Genomic DNA, 23,986 nt, shown 5'->3' with positions numbered 1-23,986 from the left:
CCTAGGTTACTGCAGTGGTCTTCAACTGGTTTCTCTTCTTGCAGTCTTTTGCCTTCCAATTATTTTTTTTTTTTTATCATTCCTGTATAATCTTTAAAAATACAAACCCATTTATGACATACTCCTGCTTAAAACTCATTAGAAGCTACCCAGTGCTGTTGAGCTAAAGACCGAAGTTGTTCCTATGGACTAAACGGCTTTGTGTCTCTTGGCTCCTGCCTCCTCCACATTTACTTTGGATCACTATCTCCCCCTTGCATCTGCTGCACTGGTTCTTCCAGGTCCTCCCAGGCTCTCTCCTTCCTGCCTCACGGCTTTCACTTTCACACTTGCTGCTCTCTCTGGGCGCCACATTCCACTCCTTCTTCATTTCATTTGAGTGTAATTTGCTCAGGGAAACCTGGATCAGAAGCACTGGTCAAGCAGCTCAAGGATACCTGCGCATTTTCTTTGTAGCCCATATATGCTCATAATTGCTGCTGCTGTCTTTGGATTTCTGCCTTGCTAGGCTTTAAGTCCCATGAGATTTAGCAGTTGGTCTTGAGTCCCAAATGCCTACTATCCAGTGCCTGACACACAGTGAGCACTCACTGCATGCTTAGGAATGACTCTGCATACGTGATGCATACATATACTTAAATACGCATATACACATGCACATCGATCGTGAGTTTATGTGTACAGATGAGGTTTTTTAAAAAAATGTTTTATACCCGAGTAGGATTTTTCAGTGGTGTATTTAGAAATTAATGGTACTTCTATTTGAGGGTATATATATGTGTATGTGTGTGTGTTTAGCATGAATTCTCTTCTTTAGTACCCACTGTTCAAAATGTACCATGTCAGACACCAGTCTCGTTCAGAGTTGTTAACGTTCCCCTTTTTGTACCTTGTCCTCTGACTGGGTCCTGTCCATCCATCCCATTCAAGGTAAAGAAACTGCTGCAATGAAAGCTGATCTCCTAAGGGCCAGGAATATGAAAAGGTACATTAACCAACTGACTGTGGCAAAGAAGCAGTGTGAGAAGAGAATCCGAATCCTGGGAGGCCCTGCCTATGACCAGCAAGACGAGGGGGCCTTGGATGAGGGAGAAGGGCCTCAAAGCCAGAAGGTAGAACTTTGTGGTTTCTTGTTTTGACCATTTCATGTTAGTTATAAACACTCATGTAATCTCCCATCCAGTCTTTTAACTTTTTGGTATTTAAGAGAAGACATATGTTCCAGAACAGAGACTCACATGTTTGCTCACAAAGAGCTGTATTACTTGTATTCTGTGAATGGTAATAGGTAAGATAGGTAGGCACGGAGTATATGTGTGTGTGTGTATGTGCCCATGTGTTTTTTCCTAATTCACAAACCCTGAGGCACACACTTACACTTACAATGGCCCAATCGAGTTACGCACTACCAGTTGGATAGAACTAACCACCTATGGAATAGAAGGTATCTTGTAAGTTATTTTACTTAGCTCTCATCACAATTCAGTGAAATTTGAATTTCTCGATATTTCCATTTTACAGGTGAAGAAACAAAGTTGGTTTAAGTAAATTACCTAAGCCCAGGTGGGAAGAGGCAGAACTAGATAAAAACCCAGATCTAGTTGCTTCACAATCTGAGTGCTTTCTCATTGAGCCATAATATGTCAGCAACTGTTTTTACAACAAAACTTTGGACTGTCTGATACGGGGTCCTCAAATCATGGAGCTTAGGAAAGTGTCCTAGCCCTACCTCAGTACCAGTGCTTACTCTCAAGGACCCAAGCTTGTCTTCCAAGACCCAGGGAATGCTAGGATTGAAGGAAACAGCAGCGGTACCCCCTGAGGAGCTTGTTTGTACCACTTGGGAACAGGACTTCAAGGCAGTCTCCAAACTTCTCTTTTTTAAGATGGCACTTAGCCACGAAGAGGCTACCATTAGTATAATTTGACTTTGGCTACAGCCTCTAACCTCACTTGTTTGGATTTTTAGTCTCTCGATCTTTTCTCATTCAGTTCTTGGTTTGACTTCAGATGCCTATCTGTGACTTTTCCCTTCCTCCTCATTCCAGAGATGAACTTTGACCTTTTTTCTTATTTGTGGCCCAGTCTCCATTAGAGCCTCTTCAGGATAGTTTATGCTTGACCTTGGACCAACTCTAACACAAGCCAGAGTTGTTCTTCTGCAACATCTTGGACAAGTGGCATGAATGCAGCCCCAAGTAGCTCTTGTTTTATAGAAGGGTCTCTCCTTACCACTGGAGATCTGTTTATTTTGCTCTTAGCAAATACACCTTTCTGCAATTTTGGCTTTGTCGTCCAAAGTGAAAAATTTTACCTTTTGGTGAATGTTGGAGAGAGAGTGGATTTGGCAGGTCGAATATTGTCCTTCTTCCCCTTTCTCCTCAGCCTCTGGACTCTTAAATAGATTTCCAGCCACATTTGTCACAGAAAAAGTTCTCCTCTTGTGTCCCATGTATTCATTCATTCATTCATTCAACAGACATTTATTGAGGGTCTACAATCTCTCAGTTACAGTGCAAGATAGTAGAATACAAAAGGAATAAGATGGAGTCCCTGCTCTTAAAGAGTCCTATGTGATTATAAAATAGAAAGGTAAGTGATCCAATAGAGATGAGAGATATATACCTAGAAGACGCATCTGATGGCTTGCTACCTAGTCAAAAGATGATGTGGTTTTAGATCTTATGGTAGAAGAAAACCTTGAGAAACATAAAAGAAGATCATTTCAGAACTGAATGTGAATTCAGTACATGTTATCTGGCAGTATTTACTAGAAGTAGACTTAATCTGGTTTTAGCTCCATTTTGACTTCTTTCTTCACGTATTTAGGAAAGGAGCAACCTATTGCTGTTGGAACAGTGTAACCTTAGTAAAATTATTTCTGTTAGGCTTCAGGCTGAAAGCCTCAGATAATATTACAGAATTCTAATGTTTATGATGGTTTGCTAGTCGAAAGATAAGATTTTGGTTAGTTTGGGGCCATAAATGGGTAGAGGAGTTTTGCTATAACCTAATCATATTTGATCCAGAAAAATCACCACCCAACTTTATTTCAGAACCTACTCTTCAAAATTAGGTGAATCCCCCAATTCAAAGAAAGAGATTAAGTAAATAAAAAGAAGGAATATATGCTCTCTATAAGAAACTAAATATTAAGGAACAGATTGGTTGTAAGTGAAAGGAGGGGAAAAGGCATGCTTATGTAAACACGAAGCATAAGAAATCTAAAGTAGTTAATATTAACATTGGTTGAAATAGACACCAGAACAAGGAATATAACCAGGGATGAAGAACATTTCATTATGATGAAGGGGTAAATTCATCAAGAAGGCATGATAATCCTAAATATGTATGCAATCAATGAGATCTTTAAAATACATGAAGCGGGGCACCTGGGTGGCTCAGTCGGTTAAGCGTCTGACTCTTGATTTCAGCTCAAGTCATGATCTCAGGGTCGTGAGAGTGAGCCCTGAGTTGGGTTCCATGCTGGGTGTGGAGCCTGCTTAAGATTCTCTTCTCCCCTCTGTCCCCCCTCCCCACTCACTGTGCTCTCTCTCTCTCAAAAAAAAAAAAAAAAAAAAAAAACATGAAGCAAAAACTGACAGAACTGAAAGGAGAAAAAAAGATCCACAATTATAATTGGAAATGTTAACACCTCTCTCTCAGTAATTGATAGAAGAAATAAACAAAAAATCAGGATACAGAAGACGTGAACAACAGTAATAACCAATGGGAACGAATGGACATTTCTAGAACATTCCACCTAGTACCAACAGAATACACGTTCTTCTCAAGTGTACATTGAACATTCACCAAGAAAGACTATATTGCTGGGCAATAAGACAAATCCCAACACATTTAAAAGGTTTAAAATTATACAGATTATGTCCTCTGACCAAATGGAATTGGAACTCAACAATAGATCTGGAAAATTCTCAAATATTTTTAAATTAAACAGTATATCTAAATAAGGCTTGAGTCAAGAAATTATAAGGGAAATTAGAAACTAGTTTGAAGGGAATGAAAATGAATGTACAACATCTTAATATTTGTGGGATACAGCAAAGACTACTTAGAAGGAAACAATTTTTTTTTTAAGATTTTTTATTTGAGAGAGAGAGAGACAGAGCAAGCATGAGTGGGGGGAGAGGGGAAGGGCAGAGGGAGAGGGAGAAACAGGCTGACCACTGAGTGAGGAGCCTGATGCCGGGGCTCGATCCCAGGAGCCCGGGATCCTGATCTGAGCTGAAGGCAGACGTTTGACTGAACCACCCAGGCGTCTCAGAAGGAACCACTCTTTAATGCTTATGTTAAAAAAGAAGTAAGGTTTAAAATCAGTGATCTTCCTCCGTAAGAACCTACAAATGAAAACTAAAATAACTAGAAGGGAGGAAATAGTATAACAACAGAAATCAATGAAATAGAGAACAGAAAAACCGTAGAGAAAAATCAATGAAAGCAAAAGGTAGTTCTTTGAAAAGATCTATTATACAGTCTAGTTAGACTGACAAAAGGAAGAGAGAAGGCACAAATTACCATTATTAGGAATGAGAGAGGGGGCATCACTATAGATCCTCCATGCATTAGAAGGAGAACAAAGGAGTATTATGAACAATATGAAGTCAGTAAATTTCACAATTTAAATAGACAAATTCCTTTGGAAATACAAATTACCAAAACTGACTCAAAAAGAAATAGAAAATCTGAGTAGCCTTAGATGTATTAAATAAAATGAATTTATAATTTAAAACCATCCCACAAAGAGAACTTCAGGCTCAGATTATTTCACTGGTGAAATCTGTTAAACATTCAAGACATAGATAAGATCAATCTTTTTTTTATGTTAATCACCATACATTACATCATTAGTTTTTGATGTAGTGTTCCATGATTCATTGTTTGCATATAACACCCAGTGCTCCATTGAATACGTGCCCTCTTTAATACCCATCACCAAGCTAACCCATCCCCCCACCCCCCTCCCCTCTAGAACCCTCAGTTTGTTTCTCAGTGTCCATAGTCTCTCATGGTTCGTCTCCCCCTCCAATTTCCCCCCCTTCATTTTCCCCCTTAACCACATATAAGTTTTAATTCCAGTTAGTTAACATATAGTGTTATATTAGTTTCAGGTGCACAATATAGTGATTCAATGATTCCACACATCACCCAGTGCTCATCAACTATTTAACCCATTCCTGCATCTCCCTTCCCTCTGGTAGCCATCAGTTTTCTGTTTCTTGGTTTCTCTCTCTCTCTTTTTTTCCTTCCCATTGCTCACTTGTTTTCCACATAGGAATAAGATCATATGATATTTGTCTTTCTCTGACTGACATTTCATTTAGCATAATACTCTCTAGTACTATCCACGTCCTTGCAAATGGCAAGATTTCACTTTTTTTTATGGCTGAATAATATTCCATTATACACTCAAGCATGTGTGTGTGCACGCATGTGACAGACACACAAACACACACACACACACAAACACACACACTACTTCTTTACCCATTCATCAATCAGTGGCTACTTGGGCTGCTTCCATATGTTGGCTATTGTAAATAATGCTGCTATAAACATCGGGGTGCATGTATCCCTTTGAATTAGTGTTCTTGTATTCTTTGGGTAAATACCCAGCAGTGCAATTATTGGATTCTAAGGTAATTCTATTTTTAACTTTTTGAGCAACCTCCAAACTGTTTTCCACAGTTAGCTCTCCTACCAGCAGTGCACTAGGCTTCCTTTTTCTCCACATCCTCACGAACACCTGTTGTTTCTTGTGTTTTTGTTTTTAGCCAATTTGACAGGTGTGAGGTGATGTAGTAGTTTTGATTTGCATTTCCCTGATGATAAGTGATAAGCATCTTTTCATGTGTCTGTTGGCCATCTGGATGTCTTCTTTGGAGAAATGTCTCTTCATGCCTTCTGTCCATTTTTTAATTAGATTATTTGTTTTTTGGGTGTTGGGTGTTTTTTGGGTGAATATTGAACCACCCTTGCAACCCAGGAAGAAATCCCATTTGATCATGGTAGATGATTTTTTTTTTAATGTATTGTTGAATTCATTTAGCTAGAATTTTGTTGAGCATTTTTCCATCTGTGTTCATCAGGGATATTGGCCTACGGCTCTCCTTTTTAGTGGTGTCTTTATCTGGTTTTGGTGTCAGAATAATGCTGTCCTCATAGAATGAATTTGGAAGTTTTCCTTCCTTTTCTATTTTTTTGGAATAGTTTGAGAAGAATAGGTATTAACTCTTCTTTAAATGTTTGGTAGAATTCACCTGTGAAACCATCAGGCCCTGGACTTTTGTTTTTTTGGGAGTTTTTGATTACTGATTCAATCCCTTTGGTGGTGTTCAAATTTTCTAATTCTTCCTGTTTCAGTTTTGGTAGTTTATATGTTTCTAGGAATTTATCCATTTGTCCAATTTGTTGGCACATATTTTTTCGTAATATTCCTTGTAATTATTTGTATTTCTGTGGCATTGGTTGTTATTTCTCCTCTCTCATTTGTGATTTTGAGTCCTTTCTCTTTTTTTCTTGTTAAATCTAGCTAGAGGTTTGTCAATTTTGTTAATTTTTTTTCAAAGAACCAGGTCCTGGTTTTATTAATCTATTCCATTGGTTTTGTTTGTTATTTGGTTTTTATTTTGTTTTTGTTTTAGATTCTGTATCATTTATTTCTGCTCTAGTCTTATTTCCTTCTTCTGGGTTTAGGTTTCATTTGTTGTTCTTTTTCTAGGTTCTTTAGGTGTAAGTTTACGTTGTTTATTTGAGATTTTTCTTGCTTTTTGAGGTAGGCCTGTATTGCTATATATTTCCTCTTAGAACTGCTTTTGCTGCATCCCAAGGTTTTGAGCTGTTGTGTTTTATTTTCATTTATTTCTATATATTTTTCTTATTTCTTCTTTGACTTCCTGGTTGACTCATCCATTGTTTAGTAGCATGTTATTTAACCTCCATGTAATTTTGGTCTTTACAGATTTTTTCTTTGGTTGATTTCTAGTTTTAGCAGTAGTGTTTAGTATAGCATTGTAGTCAGAAAAGATGAATGATATAACTTCGATCTTTTTTTGAATTTATTGAGACTTGTTTTGAGGCCTAATATCTGATCTGTTCTGGAGAATGTTTTATGTGCTCCTGAAAAGAATGTGTATTCTGCTGGTTTAGGATGAAATGTTCTGAATATATCTGTTAAATCCACCTGGTCCAATGTGTCATCAAAGCCATTGTTTCCCTGTTGATTTTATGATTGGATGACATGTCCATTGATATAAGGAGGGAGTTAAAGTCCCCTACTATTACTGTATTATCATCAATTAGTCCTTTATGTTTGTTATTAACTGTTTTATATATTTGGGTGCTTCCATTTGGGTGCATTAAATATTTACAATTGTTGTATCTTCTTGTTGGGTTGTCTCCTTTATCATTTATTATATAGTGTCCTTCTTTGTCTCTTGTTACAGTCTTTGTTTTAAAGTCTAGTTTGTCTGATATAAGTATTGCTACTCCAGATTTCTTTTGACATCTGTTTTCATGATAGATACTTCTCTGTCCCCTCACTTTCAATCTGCATGTGTCATTTTTTTTTTTTTTTAAGTAGGCTCCATGTGCAGTGTTGATCCCATTGTGGGGCTTGAACTCATGACCCTGAGATCAAGGCCTGAGCTGAAATCAAGAGTTGGATGTTCAACTGGCTGAGCCACCCAGGCGCCCCTCATTCTGCAGGTGTCTTTAGGTCTAAAATGAGTCTCATGTAGGCAGCATATGGATGGGTCTTGTTTTTTTATCCATTCTGTCACAGTATGTCTTTTGATTGGAGTGTGTAGTCCATTTACATTCAAAGTAATTATTGATAGATACATATTTGTTGTCATTTTATTTCTTTTGTGGTTGTTTCTGAAGATTTTCTCTGGTCTTTTCTTGTCTTTCTCTCTTTCATGGTTTCTGATTTTCCTTAGTGATATATTTGGATTTCTTTCCTTTATTCTTTGCATATTTATTAGTGGTTTTTGATATATGGTTACCATTAGGTTTGTATATAACCTCTTCTGCATATAGCAGTCTCTATTAAATTCATGGTCATTTAAGTTGTACCCATTCTTTATTTCTCTCCTCCTCATGTTCTTTATCATGTTTTACATCCTTTTGTGAGTTCCTTGACTGATTTTATACTGAAATACTCATTTTTACTGCTTTGGTGTTTCCTATCTATCTACTGTCATTTTTGGTCTCTCCTTTCTATTCAAAGTTTGCCTTTTAATATTTCTTGCAGAGCTGGCTTAGTGGTCATGAACTCCTTTAGTTTTTGTTTGTCTGGGAAACTCATCTCTCCTATTCTGAATGATAGCCTTGCTGGATAGAATATTCTTGGCTGCAGATTTTTCCTGTTCAGCACTTTGAATATATCATGCCATGCCTTTCTGGCTTGGAAAGTTTCTGCTGAAAAATCCCGATAGCCTCATGGGGTTATTGGTCTTCTTTTGTCTTACTGCTTTTAAACTTTGTTCTTTATCATGTGTTTTGCCAATTTAATTACAATATGTCTTGGTGTGGATCTGCTTTTGTTGATTTTGTTGGAGGTTCTCTGTGCCTCCTCGATCTGGATATCTGTTTTCTTCCCCACATTCAGGAAGTTTTCAGGTATTATTTCTTCACATAAATTTTCTGCCCCTTTTTCTCTTTCTTCTTCTGGGACTCCTGTAATACAAATGTTACTACATTTGATGGAGTCACTGAGTTCCCTATTCTCTTTTTGCATATTCTTTTTTCTCTCTTTTGTTCACCTTGATTACTTTCCATTACTCTGTCTTCTAGGTCATTAATTTGTTCCTGTGCTTCTTCCAGCCTGCTGTTCATTCTTTCAAGCATGTTTCTCATTTTTTTTTTTGAGCCCTTTATCTCTGCTTATTATTCCTTATCTCTGTGTAAGACATATAAGACACTCAAGTCTTCCACCTTTTCTCAAGTCCAGTGAGTATCCTTATGGTCATCGCTTTAAATACTCCATAAGACATGTTACTGATACCTGTTTCACTTAGCTCTCTGGCTGTGCCTTGTCCTGTTCTTTCATTTGGGATAAATTTCTTTTTTTTTTTTTTTTTTAAAGATTTTATTTATTTATTTGAGACAGAGAGAGAGAGAGAGAGTGCCTGTGAGTGAGTGCCAGGGGAGGGGCAGAAGGAGAGAGCAGACTCCCTGCTGAGCAGGGAGCCTGACGTGGTGCTTGATCCCAGGACCCTGAGATCATGACCTGAGCTGAAGGTAGATGCTTAATTGACTGAGCCACCCAGGCACCCTCTTTGGGATAAATTTCTGTCTTCTCATTTTGTCTACATCTCTGCCTGTTTCTCTCTTTTAGGAAAGTCAGCTATATCTCCTGCTCTTGAGGGTAATGGCCTTCTGAAGAAGAGGTCCTATAGTGCCCTGCCATGTAGTCTCCCTTGTTCCCCAAGACCTGGTGCTTCTGGGAGTGTCTCCAGTATGTGGTGTGTGTGTTCTGCTGTTTTGTCCTGGCTGCTTTATCCTTCAGGCCAGTTATCTGGAGAGGCTCTCTTTGCCTGTTGTGGGCAGTGTTTGGTCCCTGCCCTGAATGTGGTACCTTTTAACCAGGTGTGCTCAGTCTGCTTGTGAAGTGAGACCTGTCACCACTGCCAACAGAACTACAAAACTGCTGAGTCGGGGCACATGGTGTGAGCAGGGGTTTGGGCTGGTCTTCTGGGGGAGGGGCCCTGCCATGCTGGGACTGAGGCAAGCATGACTGGGAGGGGCAGTTCCACTGCAGCACAGGGTTGAGGGGTGCTTGGTATAAGCAGGTTAGGTAATGAGTGTGGGAATAGTGCTGGTTCCTGCAGGTGGCCCTGCACTTATGCTGAGGGGTGGGGGAGGGAGATGCATATATATGGCCAGCTCCTTTGTTCCCAGAGTGGTCTCTCCATGAACACTGCCTCTCTGGGATACACTCCAAAATGAGTGAATAACCTCCCCACTATGTGCCCTGGGTGCTCTTCAGATCTCTGTTTCCATTCTGTATGTCTGCAGGTTGTTTGCTGGCCTTCTCTCTGAGAGCAGCACAGCCCCCTCCAGGCTCTGTCTCAGTCCAGTCCACTGACCTTTAGAATTACCAGCTTCAAGCCCCACTGGTTGCCAGAAGTCACGAAATTTGGCCCCTCTTACTTTCTAAGCCAATTACTGTGGGGATTTGTTTTCCCCCGCTCTCCCCTGTCATTCATCCTTATCTGTGACCCTGGCTTCTTCCTCATCGCAGCACGGGGATCCATTTCTCTCCCAAGCCGCATGTCCACACTTCCTACCTTCAGTGTGACTTATTCTCTACCTTTAGTTATGAAGTTTGTTCTGCCAGCCTTCAGGTCAGTTTCTGGGGCATTTAGGATGATTTGAAAGTTATCTAGTTTTGTATGTGGGACAAGGTGAGCCTGTGATCCTCCTACTCCACCACCCCCATCTTCCAACCCACTGTCTAAGATCAGTTTTCATATCAATTTATATTTGATCCAAGACCCATCCAGAATGAACACCATCGAGTGTAGCTCAGGCAGGACTCTGCACTTGAATATGAAGACTCTCTGACTTTCTATTTCTGCTGGAGTTCTTGGAGAGCATCTTTCCTAAATTCGTCTTTCCTTCTTGAATTCCATATTATTTGTAGTTTGCTACAAACACAAATCAGGTAATTTCTTAAGGAGAGGAACTGTTTAATTATGGTTAAGAAGCTGTGCTAGAGTCAGAAAGCCTGGCTCTCAATCCTATATCTACTGAGATTGACTTTGGACAAGTTCGCTTCTTTGTACTCCATTTGTAAAATCAGGATAATTGTATGTACCCTTTGGGTGGCGACCATTAAATAATGCACATAATGGGATACATACACCACATGGTATATGAGCACTCACTAAATATTATTACTGGCATTGATTATTATGGGAGTGTGTTTAGTGATGATATAGATGTAAGAAAAATCCAATTGTAATCTCTCCTTTTAGGATAAAAACATCATTCCCAAGATCCTAATTCTACATATTCTCATTAGTATGCTGGAGATAGTCTCATGAGTAAATTGTGGATGTTTTGTAACTAGAGAATCCTGGTCCTACGTCACTCTTGGTAACATGTTGGGTACATTAGGAACATGTTTATTCCTCTAAGGCCCTGAGGTACTTCTGAGTGCTTTTCCTGGAGAAAAATTAACTAGCTGGGTAAGAGGTAGTAACCCACACAAAACACAGAACTTAAGTTCACAAAATATGCATGATGAAACCAGATCAAGTTGGACTGGGAGAGACTGAAAAATCGTAAATAAAAATTCCTGAAGAGGAATAGATAATGATCTGCCTTCCTGCCTGAAATGCTTCATGGCCTTTAGTACATGTAACGTCTACCAGGACAGTATTTCGTCTCCTACCTAGAGACCATTGACTGTGGTAGCATCCCTCCCAGAATTACCAGGGATCTTAAGACAGAAAGAAAAGGGCTGAACTAACAAATAAATTAAGAGCACAATGTTTGCTGTATGGAAGCCCTTAGTGAATGTTAATTATATCATCTATAGTTTAAAAAAATGATTTTGGTAGTGGTGTCAAGTTTGACCTACCCACCCTTCTCTTTGTAAGTCTACACAAAAATCTCAGAATTATTGAAATTAGTTAATCTCAAATGAATTGAGATTGAGTTAATCTCAAATGAATGCATTTGACTATGAAGTATACGATCTACTCATCCTGTTCACCCCGATCCACACTGTTAGTGTAGGTGTTACACAGTGAGATGCTCTTCTCTCCTTCAAGAGGAGAGAAAAAAACCAAATGGAGCAGAGAATTTGGTTAATCCACCAGCCAAAGTAAGAGATATATCAGATGTTTAATTATTCTTGAGATATATTTGCTATCATTTATTTATATATATTTGTACTTTCAGAACTGAGCATAGACTATTCATAAGATACAATAAAAATCTAAAAAATGGCTAATATTTTAGAAGATGTTTTGAACTTGGTTTTGCAAATATATGAATTTGTATCTAACTTGGAATTCATTTTGATCCAAGGAAAATTTATACTGGGAAGACTTCCTTAGATTTCGTTGAATGCTCTTTCTGCTCGGCTTCTCCCTATACTAAAAATCAGTAGCTCTCTGAGTGATGTGTTATCCCTAGCCAAAGTTGATATGGGTTCCTAGAAACCTCTGTGGACCATGTACAGTTAGAGTTTGTACTTCAAAATGCTTTACTGGTGAGGTTTACATAAAGATACATGCTGTGATCTTCCAAAGTTAGTAAACTAACTAAATACTAACTGAAATATTTATGGACTCTAATTGTTAGTGATCTGTAGCAGAGGATGGCTGTCTCTTTTAATTAGTCACCAGAAGTTGTTAGAAAAATGCCTGAGCCTTTCTGTTCACAAAACCTCTTGAGGGCTCACTGTTGGCAGAAGAGTTGAATCTGTATTGATCATATGCACTTGATTGTAGAAAGATCTTACTGGTAACATTTCCAAAAAAATTCCAATTGCCACAATTTAAATTTTAAGAATCTTAAAACATAAGTGTTTCTTTTATTGCATTTGAGTTATACTTACGTGTCTTTTTTTTTTTTTTTTTTAAACCTAACTAAGAGCTAAGGATATGGGGCTTCAGTTCCTTCTAAATTAATTTGAGGCATTTCTCGTAACGAATTGAGCTATGAATAATTATAAAGGTGATCTGCTTTCTCCTGTTGTGGCAGCCTATGCTCACGATTGTGCACGCTGTGTCTCCAGATCTGGTTTTTCTTTTTCTGTAAGCATGCAAAATGGTAAACAAAGGAGTAATTTTGGTACATGCATAATAGTGTAATATTATGAACCAATTAAAATGATGCTTACAAAAGATTTTTTAAATAAATCTGAACAAGGCTGACAGATTAGCTAATAGTACTGTGTTGATGTTTATTTCCTTATTTTGATCATTAGTTGTTTATGTAAGAAAATATTCTTGTTTTTAGGAATGTGGGCTTTATCCAATGGTAAAAGGCTGATCTTGTCTGCAGCTTACTGTTTTTTTTTTTTTAGTATGGTGGTTGTGGTGGTGTGCACCCGTGTGTGTGTGTGTGTGTGTGTGTGTGTGTGTGTGTGTAGCAGGGAGAGAATGTGATTTTAAAGTTTAGGTAGTAAAATTTGGGGAATCGGGGTAATAAGTAAAGTTATTTGTAAAAAAAAAAAATGATACTGTAAACAAAAGAACAAGATATAAAATCATTTTCCTCAGCTGTATAAAAATAGGATGGAAGGCAAAAATGCCAAACTATTAGATTCTAGCCTCCTGGGTTTTTTTAGACATTTCTCTTCAATTTTTCTATTATGAGCATCTGTTACTTTTAGCAGTATATCCCACAGGCAAGGATTTGTGTCTGTTTCATTTCCTAGAAATGTGCCTGATCCAGAGTAAATGTCAAATAGATCTTTTGCTGAATGTGTGGGTGATTAATTCGAAAATTGGTATTTATTGAATATGTACATTTTGAATCTTTAATAAACTTTTTCCATTTAAAATTTAGGAAGTAGAGAGAAATACCATATTACACTGAGTATGACCTTAAAAAATGAGGTCCCCCCCCGAATTAGAGACTAATCCATTGGAAGTTAAAGTAAACTGATAATAAAAATTCTTTTTCTTAAATTTCCTTGATAGATTCTTCAGTTTGAAGATATCTTGGCTAGTACTTTCTACCGAGAGCACTTTCGAGTATACATGGAGAGGATGGACAAGAGAGCTCTGATTAGTTTTTGGGAGTCTGTGGAGTATTTAAAGAGTGCTAACAAGGTAGTACCTGCAGCATGAAAGGAGTATGAATCACCAGCTGGTGAAAGCGTGCGTGTTAGACACTGTCTGTGTTTCTCAGTGAAGCTGTAAGATAAGTATACATTGAAAGACTATTTAAAACCAAATATAATAATGGAATTATGTTCTAGCCGCTAACAGTAAATGAAATTAGATTTTATTTACAAAAAAGATGCTTTTGAATGTGTAGTCAGGGAAAAAGTGACTTATAAATCTACGAAAATATTGAATTTATTTTCAGGCAGTTATTTTTTTAACACGTTATAAAAAGACATATATATATATTCACATCGCTGTTATAATGAATTGATCTTGTCATCTGCACCTCCATCTCATAACCTTGTTATTTTAATATCATCGTGCATATTTTACACAACTGTTCTCCTTTTATTTCATTTAAAATGTGATTGAATTAATGGGGCTTAGGTGGTCCAGTTGGTTTAGTGGCCAACTCTTGGTTTCGGCTCAGGTCATGATCTCAGGGTCCTGGGATCGAGCCCCACGCTGGGCTCTGCGCTCAGTGGGGAGTCTGCTTGTGGATTCTCTCTCTCTCTCAAATAAATAAATAAGTAAATAAATAAATAAATCTTTTTTTTTTTTTTTAAGATTTTTATTTATTTGAGAGAGAGAGAGAATGAGAGAGAGAGAGCATGAGCGGGGGTAGGGTCAGAGGGAGAAGCAGACTCCCTGCTGAGCAGGGAGCCCGATGCGGGACTCGATCCCGGGACTCCAGGATCATGACCTGAGCTGAAGGCAGTCGCTTAACCAACTGAGCCACCCAGGTGCCCAGTAAATCTTTTAAAAAATAAATAAAATATGATTGGATTAAGAAACACAAAACATTTTAGGTTATAGATGCCTCTTAAAATGAAAACTCCAACAATAAGCATTGTGTTTTGCACTTGGCAAGGTCTCAGTACATTTAAGGATTAAAGACTGTGAAATATGTATGTTTATATGTTATATGTGTAACATATACATATATTTTGAGAGGCTTATTAAAATAAGCACAAAGGTACATTACATTACTATTTGCACTTTATATGAGTGTTGGCAGAACTGAATACCAACTTCAAATATATCATAAATCACAAACTACCTTGTTTTTTGTAAAAGATTTTTATTTATTTATTTGAGAGAGAGAGGGAGAGAGAGAGAACATGAGCGGGGAGAGGGGCAGAGGCAGAGGGAGAAGCAGACTCCCTGCTGAGCAGGGACCCTGATGTGGGGCTCCGTTCTGGGACTCCAGGTTTATGACCTGAGCTGAAGGCAGTTGCTTAACGGACTGAGCCACCCAGGTGCCCCACAAATTACATTGGTTAAGGAATTAAATTCACTCTCATAGTATTTTTAAATCTTCTTAGAAATGCTTTTCATTGTTAATTTGTAAGCCACAAATTACCTCATTTTACCAAATACTGTTTTTGCCTACTTCATTATATATTTTATTTACTAGACTTGATTCCAAATGACTTTTGGCTGCGCTCAAAGGAATATTGCAAACAGCAATCTAAAGAACTTTTCTAAACTACTGAAAACAATTTGAAAGATTTCAGTGGAATAGGAGCATATAGCTTTGTCAAATGCAACAGTATTTGACCTGGCAGCACTGATTTGGATGTAAAAGTTCTGGGATGTTTGTTGAATTCACAATCTTCATTTGTTAAGTTGTTTGTCTTCATTTTTTAAAAAAAGATTTTATTTTATTTTAGAGAGTGTGAGCAGGGGGAGGAGCAGAGGGGGAGGGAGAGAGAGAGGGAGATAATCTCCAGCAGACTCTGCACTGAGCGGCAGAGCCCTAAGACCCAGAGATCATGATCTGAGCTGAAACCAAGAGTTGACGCTCAGCCACCCAGGCGCCCCTGTCTTCATTTTTCACTTCTGTTGAAGACTTTGTGTAACATTCCTGGAGTTAATGAGATGTGTCTAGAGGAAATATAAATATTATGTTAACCAGAAGAGATACTGAATTTGCGAAGCAGGCTGACTGTGACCTAAGTGTAACGTTTAAGACTAAGCCGTCTAATATAAGCTTGATTATAATGCAATAAATCATCATTCTGAAAGAACATTTTTCTTGTTTTCTTAAATTATACAATACTGACTTTTTTTTTTTTTGGAGTGAGAAATGGCACTTCCAATTATTTATATTAGATTTTAAAAAGCCAAATTGAATTTAGCTGATATTTGAGCTGTGGAATTCAGATTTACGAGGAGGAGTCCATTGCAAGAAGAGAACTGTTGTCATTTTTCTCCTTCCAGCATTTCAAAGAAATTACATTTGTTAACTATTCAACTGAAGTGTTCATTTTAAGGAGCCAGTTGTCTTTTGAGGGTCTGACTCTTACCCCTTGGTTCTGAATGTGCACACGGAAGCCAGAGAGCCACCTGGTACCAGTGTACGTTCCACGCCTTCCTTCCAGCTTTGAAATGTAGAGAATTCTGAAGATAATCCTTTTTGTCAGGGATGAAATTTCTTACCTTTCTTGTTCTTCATCCTTCTGTTTTTCAGAATGAAATCCCTCAATTAGTTGGTGAAATTTACCAGAATTTCTTTGTGGAAAGCAAAGAAATATCTGTGGAAAAATCACTTTACAAAGAAATCCAGCAGTGTCTTGTAGGAAATAAAGGTATTGAAGTGTTCTGCAAAATCCAGGGAGATGTTTATGAGACCCTAAAGGATAGGTATTACCCTTCATTCATTGTCAGTGACCTATATGAGAAACTGATGGTAAAAGAGGACGAGAAACATGCCTCACAGTTGATTTCCAGCAAGGATGAACTGGTGAGTCACCTTTCACTTTCTCCTCCCTTCTCAGTGGTTAAGCTTCACGTATGATCGGATGGGCTCATACTGTATAAGGCGAATTTGGTGCGCCCCTTCACCTTTTAATGTACAGGACTGTACGTGGAGCTTACACACGCCTCCCCTTGTTCTTGTGAACAGCTGACTACCACCACCTGCTGTTGAGTCAGAGACCTCACTGCCCCCTCCCTACCTGAGACACACCCTGAAAACGCGAAGGCAGAAAGCCTGTGGGGTGGGACATTTGTGGCTTAGGCCAGGTAAGAGAATCCATAGAACTTAGTGCGGCCTGAGAATAGTCGAAGGATGGGGAAATGAGGAGAGAAAGAGAATGTGGGAGGAGTTACAGGAAATATTTTGCAGTTTAAAAAATCAGATGTAAGTAAGATGTTCCAAAGAAAACCTTGCTCAGCCACACCTGAAGTCTAATTTTCTTAAGTGTACTGTCATTTAATGGGAGAACCCCAGTTGCCACCTGTCATTTACTATTAATGATTTACGTGAGTTTTAAGATTTATGAAGATGCAAAGAAAAACAAAATGTTTTAAGTCACCCTACATGGAAAGATGATAATTTATCTTGGGTTTTTTTCTGCCCAGTGATATCTCAAGCCTTGAGGAATCAAGTGCTTGCTCTTGATGGTATTTGAAATCAGTATCTGAACTGTTTTTAAATTCATTCCTTCAGAGTTTTTAAAAGATTTGTTACTTAGTTCTTTGTATTTTCAGTGTATAACACCACCAAACTGGTCCAAAAATCATTACTCATTGCATCTTATTTTTTAAGATAGGTCAGTTTGTTTAATTTTAATTATTTATTTATTTATCTATTTATTTATCTATTTATTTACTTAGTTATTGGTCAGTTTAACTGTGTTATCTCTCCCTCAAAAGTTAAAATGGTGTATTTGCAAATGCCTTAAAAGAGGTTATTCAAATTGATTAAAAATGTCAATACCCAACAGATAAATTGAATAAGGTCTTGAACTGACAGTTGATATGAAAGGTAAACAAACATGAAAAATTGTCCAACTTCACCTGGGACTCAAGAGTAATATGTATCACTGAGCTTTTGAAAGCTCCTACTCTTTTGTAACAATAATTCTACTTCTAGAAATTTATCTTAAGACAGTAAGTAGAGAAGTTTATGTATCATGGAGTTTGTTTTAGTACATTTGGGATAGCAAACCAGCAGAATCAACCCAGAGCACGAGCAGCAGTAGGAATATGTCTTAGTGTACTATCAATTGCTAGGATACTATACAGCCATAAAAATTATAATTTTGAAGTCTGTAATTAATACCCTCAAAATAAGCAGCATTGTAAATTATATGGAAAAGACAGAATACATGTCTATGTATACAAGGTGTAGAATTATGTCATGATATGTACACTCATGGACAAGGATTTGAAAGACCCGACAAAAATAAAAACAGCTTGTTTTTCTAGGATTATTAATACTTCATTTTTGTTTGAAAAAATGACTGTTACAATTACTAAAAATTAGAAGAAAAAATTCTGGAAGAACATTAAGGAGTATAAACAAAGCAGAAGACTGTTCTCAGCCATTCTTTCCAGTGCCCCGCACAAATCTGTTTTATACGCTGTCTGTTGGTAATCTATCCAGATTTTTGAAAGTTACACAGTTCTTTATGAATCTTAAGTCACTTTGAAATGCTAACCATTTTACTTGTAAAATGATCTACCTGTTGATTTGTAAAATACATCTTCAAGAGAAGGACTGAACAAAGGGTATACCAAAAATACTTTCACTAATAGGAATTTGGGAATTTTGTTTTAAAGGGACTCGCATGAGTTTTCTGTAATATTCTTTGGAGCCCGAAAGGAAGCCAAATGTATCTCAGTGTCTTTGTCCAATATTAGGCACAGATCATTCGGGTTGAGCTGGGTGCAGAACTCAGTTGCCTTCCCTTGTTCCAAGCAGATTCCCTTGGGTGTACCATTTGGAAGATAATGGTATGGAATCTACCCCACGACCTCATCTCCACCCTCCACCCGCTTTTTCCGGCTATTAAATGTTTCTTTTTTCACTGCAATCCCGAACACCAGTTACTTTGGTTCCAAATAACTTTGACTTGTTACTTTGCTGAGGCAAAGCAGCCTACTCCTGGGTTGTTACCACAGTCTTTCCTTAGTGGAATCTAGTCCTTGGGCACAGTGTAATGATAGAGAACCTATGCACTCGGTAATAATGGCTGACCAGTCCAGCATCAGAAGGTAGTGTGGTTCTCCCATCCAAGTACTAACCAGGCCTGACCCAATACCTGCCACCCAGTCTTAGTCAGTGGTGGAAGAACGGTCTCAGAACTGTTTGTGTCAATTGGCCATTTAAGTTTAATAGTAAAAGATTGGTTAATGGTAATGCATCGTAAAACCTTCAGAAGGAAAGGAGAATGTTTTGTGGACCATTTGTTTTGTGTGTGTGTGTGTGTGTGTGTGTGTGTGGCAGTTTTAAGTTACTAGTTTTTAAAATCAGTACTTTTTAATGGAAACAACTTGACCAAAAATCTGTCACAGAATTTTGAGACCCATTAAAACAAAAGTTTAATGAGAAAAAAAAAAGAAGAAGGTAGTGTGGCTCATGTGACTTTCTCCCCCAGGGCCCGGGAGTCGAGGCTGGTGAGGAAGCTGTAGATGAAGGCACCAGCCGGATTAATGAACAAGCCAGCTTTGCTGTAAACAAACTACGAGAACTAAATGAGAAACTTGAATATAAAAGGCAAGCTCTAAGTTCTATTCAAAATGCACCAAAACCTGACAAGAAGGTAACTCTTTTGCTTTCAAGGTTGTCTTTGAAAGTTTCCATTTTTCCAATTTGATAAATAGTTTTCAGTTTATGTTGCAAAGCATCACAGTTTCCTTAAAAAGAATTTTAACAGTAAGTTCCATTGTTACATTTTTGCTTCTAGTATAGAATGAGAAAAGCACTTGTTTTTAGCCTTCGGTGGTCTGGGGCCCCCCCCCCCCCCCCCCGCCGCCCCGTCATCAGCGGCGAGTAGCTCTGTTCTCTCACTTGGCTTGCCTACAGGACCTTTGCAGAACAGAACAAAGCATTTCCTTGTGTCAGACTCCTTTCTGGAAGTAAATTAACTCCACGAGGACAATCTTTTCAATTTCATTTTTCTTTCAAATGCTTTGAGTCACAGTTTAGAGAACCTCAGAGAATTACGCAAGAAGTGGATTGTTTTGCTAAAAGCCAACAGAATTGGAAAGTTTAAAAAGGTGAACAGCATCTCCCTAACTGGCATTTTGCGAACCCCAGCAGTGGTGTGGCTTTTTGCTTTGTGGTTATGCCTCTTCAGAGTCCAACAGGGAGGCATTTCTAGTATAGCCTTGGCCGATGCTCTTCGGTCTGCCAAATTGATCTCCTCTGGCAATTTCTGAGTGCGTGTTCAGCAATATAAGTGATGAGTAAATGCACGAGGCTGTGCCGGTCCCTGTGGGGAATCAGTGATATACAGAGCCTGACATGTGCCCTTTGGGAGCAAACATGGTGACGGTGGGACCAAAACATACCCACGTGAACATGAAGCAGAGAGTCTCAGCCCTGACTGATGATAAAGTGCAGGACAGGGTTTAGGCTGGGAGTGCTTCCTGTAGGCTTTTTGAGCACGGAAAGAGTCCTTGTAGCCTTCATGTTCAGGAGACTTTCGGAGCAAAACTTCTGCCCTCAAACCACAGAGTTACATATCCTTATAGGATTTCTCATGAAAGAGATCCATAGCCTTTTTTTTTTTTTTTTTTAATAAAATTACTTATTTTTTAAAAATTGTTGCAAAATATACATAAAATTTATTACTACTTCAACCATTTTAGGTTGTCAGGTCAATGTCTGTGTATTCACACTGTTATGCAACCATCACTACCGTCCATCTGCAGGACTCATTTCGTATGGCAAAACTGAAACCCTGTACCCATTAAATAATACTTACCATTCCCCGCTCCCCATCCCCTGGCAACCACCATTCTACTTTCTATCTCTTACAGATTTAGCTACTCTGAAATACGTCGTGAGTGGAGTCATACAGTATTCATCCTTTTGTGACTGGCTTATTTCACTTAGTAAAATGTCTTCAAGGTTCATTCATATTATACTGTGTGTCAGAACTTCCTTCCTTTTTAAGGCTGAGTGATTTTCCATTGTGTATATATATATAGCATTTTGTTCATCCATTCACCCATCAGTGGACATTTGGTTTGCTTCCACCTTTTGAGTATTGTGAATAATGCTGCCATGGACATGGGTGTACAAATATCTTTTCAAGATCTTGCTTTCACCTCTTGAGCATGTACCCAGATGTGGAATTGCTGTTTTTAATTCTTGGAGGAACCTCCATACTATTTTCCATAATGGGGGCACCATTTTATACCTTCTCACCAACAGTGCATGTAGTTTCCAATTTCTGTAGATCCTCACCAATAATTGTTTTTCAATTTTTTGATAGTAACCATCCTAATGGGTGTGAGGTGGTTTGAATTTGCATCTCACTAATGATTAGTTATGTTGAGTATCTTTTCATGTACTCTTTGGCCATTTATATATTTTTTTTGAGAAATGTCTATTCAAGTCCTTTGCCCATTTTTGAACCAGACTGTTTGATTTTTGTTTTTAAGTTTTAAGAATTCTCTATATATTTTGGATGTTAATATCCTATCAGATATGTGATTTGCAGATATTTTCTCCAATTCTGTGGGTTGCCTTTTTACTGTGCCAATAGTATTCTTTGCACAAAAGTTTAAAATTTTTACGAAGTCTAGTTTTCCCATATTTTCTTTTGCTGCCTGAGCCTTTGGTGTCATAGCCAACAAGTCATTGCTAGTCCAGTGTTATGAAGCTTTTACTGTATGTTTTCTTCTAAGAATTTATAGTTTTAGCTCTTATGTTTAGGTCTTTTATCCATTTTGAGTTAATTGTTATATAGGATGTTAGGTAAGGGTCCAACTTCATTATTTAGCATGCGGGTATCCAGTTTTCTCAGCACTATTTGTTGAGGAAATTGTTCTTTTCCCATTGAGTGGTGTTGACACCCCAGTCAAAATTCGTTGACCATATATACAAACGTCTATTTCTTGGCTGTCTATCTAGTGCATTGGTCTACATGTCTGTCTTTATGTCAGTACCATACATTTTGATTAGTATAGCTTTGTAGTAAGTATTGAAATCAGGAAGTGTGAATCCTCCAACTTTGTTCTTTTTCAAGATTACTTTGGCTATTCAGTCTCCCTTGAGATTCCATATGAATTTTACAATGGATTTTTCTATTTTTGCAAAATACATTGGAATTTTTATAGGTATTGTGTTCAATCTGTAGATCGCTTTGGGTAGCACTGACATCTTAGCAATGTTTAGTCTTCTAATCCATGAACATTGGAGATCATTCCATATATTTATGTCTTCTTTAATTTCTTTCATCAGTGTTTTGTAGTTTTCTTTGTAGAAGTCTTTCACTACCTTATTTAATTCCTAAGTATTTTTTTAGTTTTTATGCTATTGTAAATGGAATTTACATTTCCTTTTTGGATTGTCCATTGTTAGTGTAAAGAAATGCAGCTGATTTTTGCCTGTTGATTTTATATCCTACTATTTTGCTGAATTGTGCAGCATTTCAAGTGGTTTTATAACTCTCAATGATGTTTTCCCTTTGGCAGATTGTTTTCAAGTTGAAGGAGGAGATAATTCTAATCGAGAAAGAACGCACGGACCTACAGCTGCACATGGCAAGAACAGATTGGTGGTGTGAGAACCTCGGAATGTGGAAAGCCTCCATCACCAGTGGAGAGGTAGGTCTGACTGCTTTTCCTCCCAGTTTATTTTAAGAGTATGACTTTATACGAGAAGACTTTGTCCTAGAGAACTATGTTTGAGGGTAGAAAACCTATGTTTGTTCTTGTAGACTGCATTTGTCCTTCCTTCTCCACTGTTTTCACTCTGTCTCACCCATGACTGCGAGCTGTAGGAGGGCTGCCCGGTATAGAACTGATCTCACTCCACTTCAGGTTGTCCTTATTCACTGGAATTGTAAGCAACTTTCAGATAAGGACAGTTAATGTCTCCGAATTGCCATTTTATTTTTCCATTGAGGATTGAAATAAAATGGAAGGCACTATTTGAAATTTGGTGGTGAGAAATTAAAAATTTAAGTGTTTCTGATTGCTTCATTCTGCTGACTTCACTTACTTAAATCTCAGTTGCTCTAAGATCTTTAATAATGAATATTTTTTCCTTTGAATTAGAAAATATTTTGCTGTTCTTTGAGGGATATGGGTAACAGTTTCCAGAATATGCTGTATCCCTTTTGTCTTTGAAAATAATTTCTTTTCAAAGAGAGATGCATATGGGCATTTACATTGTTAATGTGGACAACTTCTTCATTCCCACCTGCCCTACTATCAGTCCTGTGGAAATCTGGAGATAAAGGTCAGGTCCACACAGATAACGAGATCATGAGTAACATTAGTGTTAATGTTCACACTCTTACTGTGGTGTGGGGCAGGCTTGAAATTCACAATCTTAAGTTCACCTCTAGATTACACAGCAGACAAAGCGTGTTCTCCAAGAGCTACTGTGAAAGCACACACATTACATGAGTGCTTAACCAAGTGCTTCACCAGGTCTGTGGTACTTGGTAGCACTCCCATTAAGGTGAGTTGTAGGAGTTTGCTGTGGCACCTTGGTCACGGAAAAGATAAGTGGACATGGACACTGAGGAGTCCCCTGACCACCAGAGTTCACAAGGCAGTCCCACGGGGAACGTGTGGAAGGTGTGTCTGCTTCATGCCGATTCTCCTCAGTTCTGATCCGAGCTGACTCCCTTACTAGACGTGTGATCCTACGACAACCCGGGGACCCTGTGCGTGCCCTCACCTCCTGCATCCTCACAGTGGGATAATGGTCCTACCTCACGGGCCCCATGCGTGCTCTGGGAGTCTTGTGTCTCTTTCCTTTGCCTTTCTTATTGACTCTTTGTCTCTAATTCGATTTGTGATACTAACTCAAGCTTAAATTCAGAGTGTTTTCTTTTTGCTTTTTCTCTTAATCTATTTATGTTAAGTATAATAATGGCCTGTTCTGAATTGTGATATTGTATGTATATGTGTCTGTGTTAAGGAATTGTCTAAGTCAGGAGGTAGAGGAAATTATGTGTTTCAATGTAAAATTTCATAAAAATTGAAATCATGGTTTGTTGAATCCAGAAATTAAACCAGGGAAATCTTTATCCTTTCCTGAGACAGGTTTTGGCATATCTTACACTTGTTTGCTTGCTGTTCATTTGTTTTTTCAAAGAAACACGCTTAAGATGTTAAGTTTGCTATATTAGTTTTCTTTT

At 38.0% G+C, this 23,986-nt stretch overlaps 1 protein-coding gene across 4 annotated transcripts in view; it reads left to right on the top strand.

Moving 5' to 3' along the window:
• The window catches only part of SNX25 (sorting nexin 25), a 133,403-nt gene that overhangs the window by 87,211 nt on the left and 22,206 nt on the right, over window positions 1-23,986 (top strand). For all 4 annotated transcript variants that reach the window (XM_032413637.1, XM_032413635.1, XM_032413636.1 and 1 more), the window contains 5 exons: window positions 931-1,112; window positions 13,683-13,814; window positions 16,345-16,617; window positions 19,259-19,423; window positions 22,308-22,439. In XM_032413637.1, the coding sequence (XP_032269528.1) occupies window positions 931-1,112; window positions 13,683-13,814; window positions 16,345-16,617; window positions 19,259-19,423; window positions 22,308-22,439 (884 nt within the window). The remainder of the gene's footprint in view (window positions 1-930; window positions 1,113-13,682; window positions 13,815-16,344; window positions 16,618-19,258; window positions 19,424-22,307; window positions 22,440-23,986) is intronic.

Source organism: Phoca vitulina, unplaced genomic scaffold (genome assembly GCF_004348235.1).
Source record: "Phoca vitulina isolate PV1807 unplaced genomic scaffold, GSC_HSeal_1.0 scaffold15, whole genome shotgun sequence".
NCBI lineage: Eukaryota > Metazoa > Chordata > Mammalia > Carnivora > Phocidae > Phoca > Phoca vitulina.
This window is presented reverse-complemented; position numbering and strand designations above follow the sequence as displayed.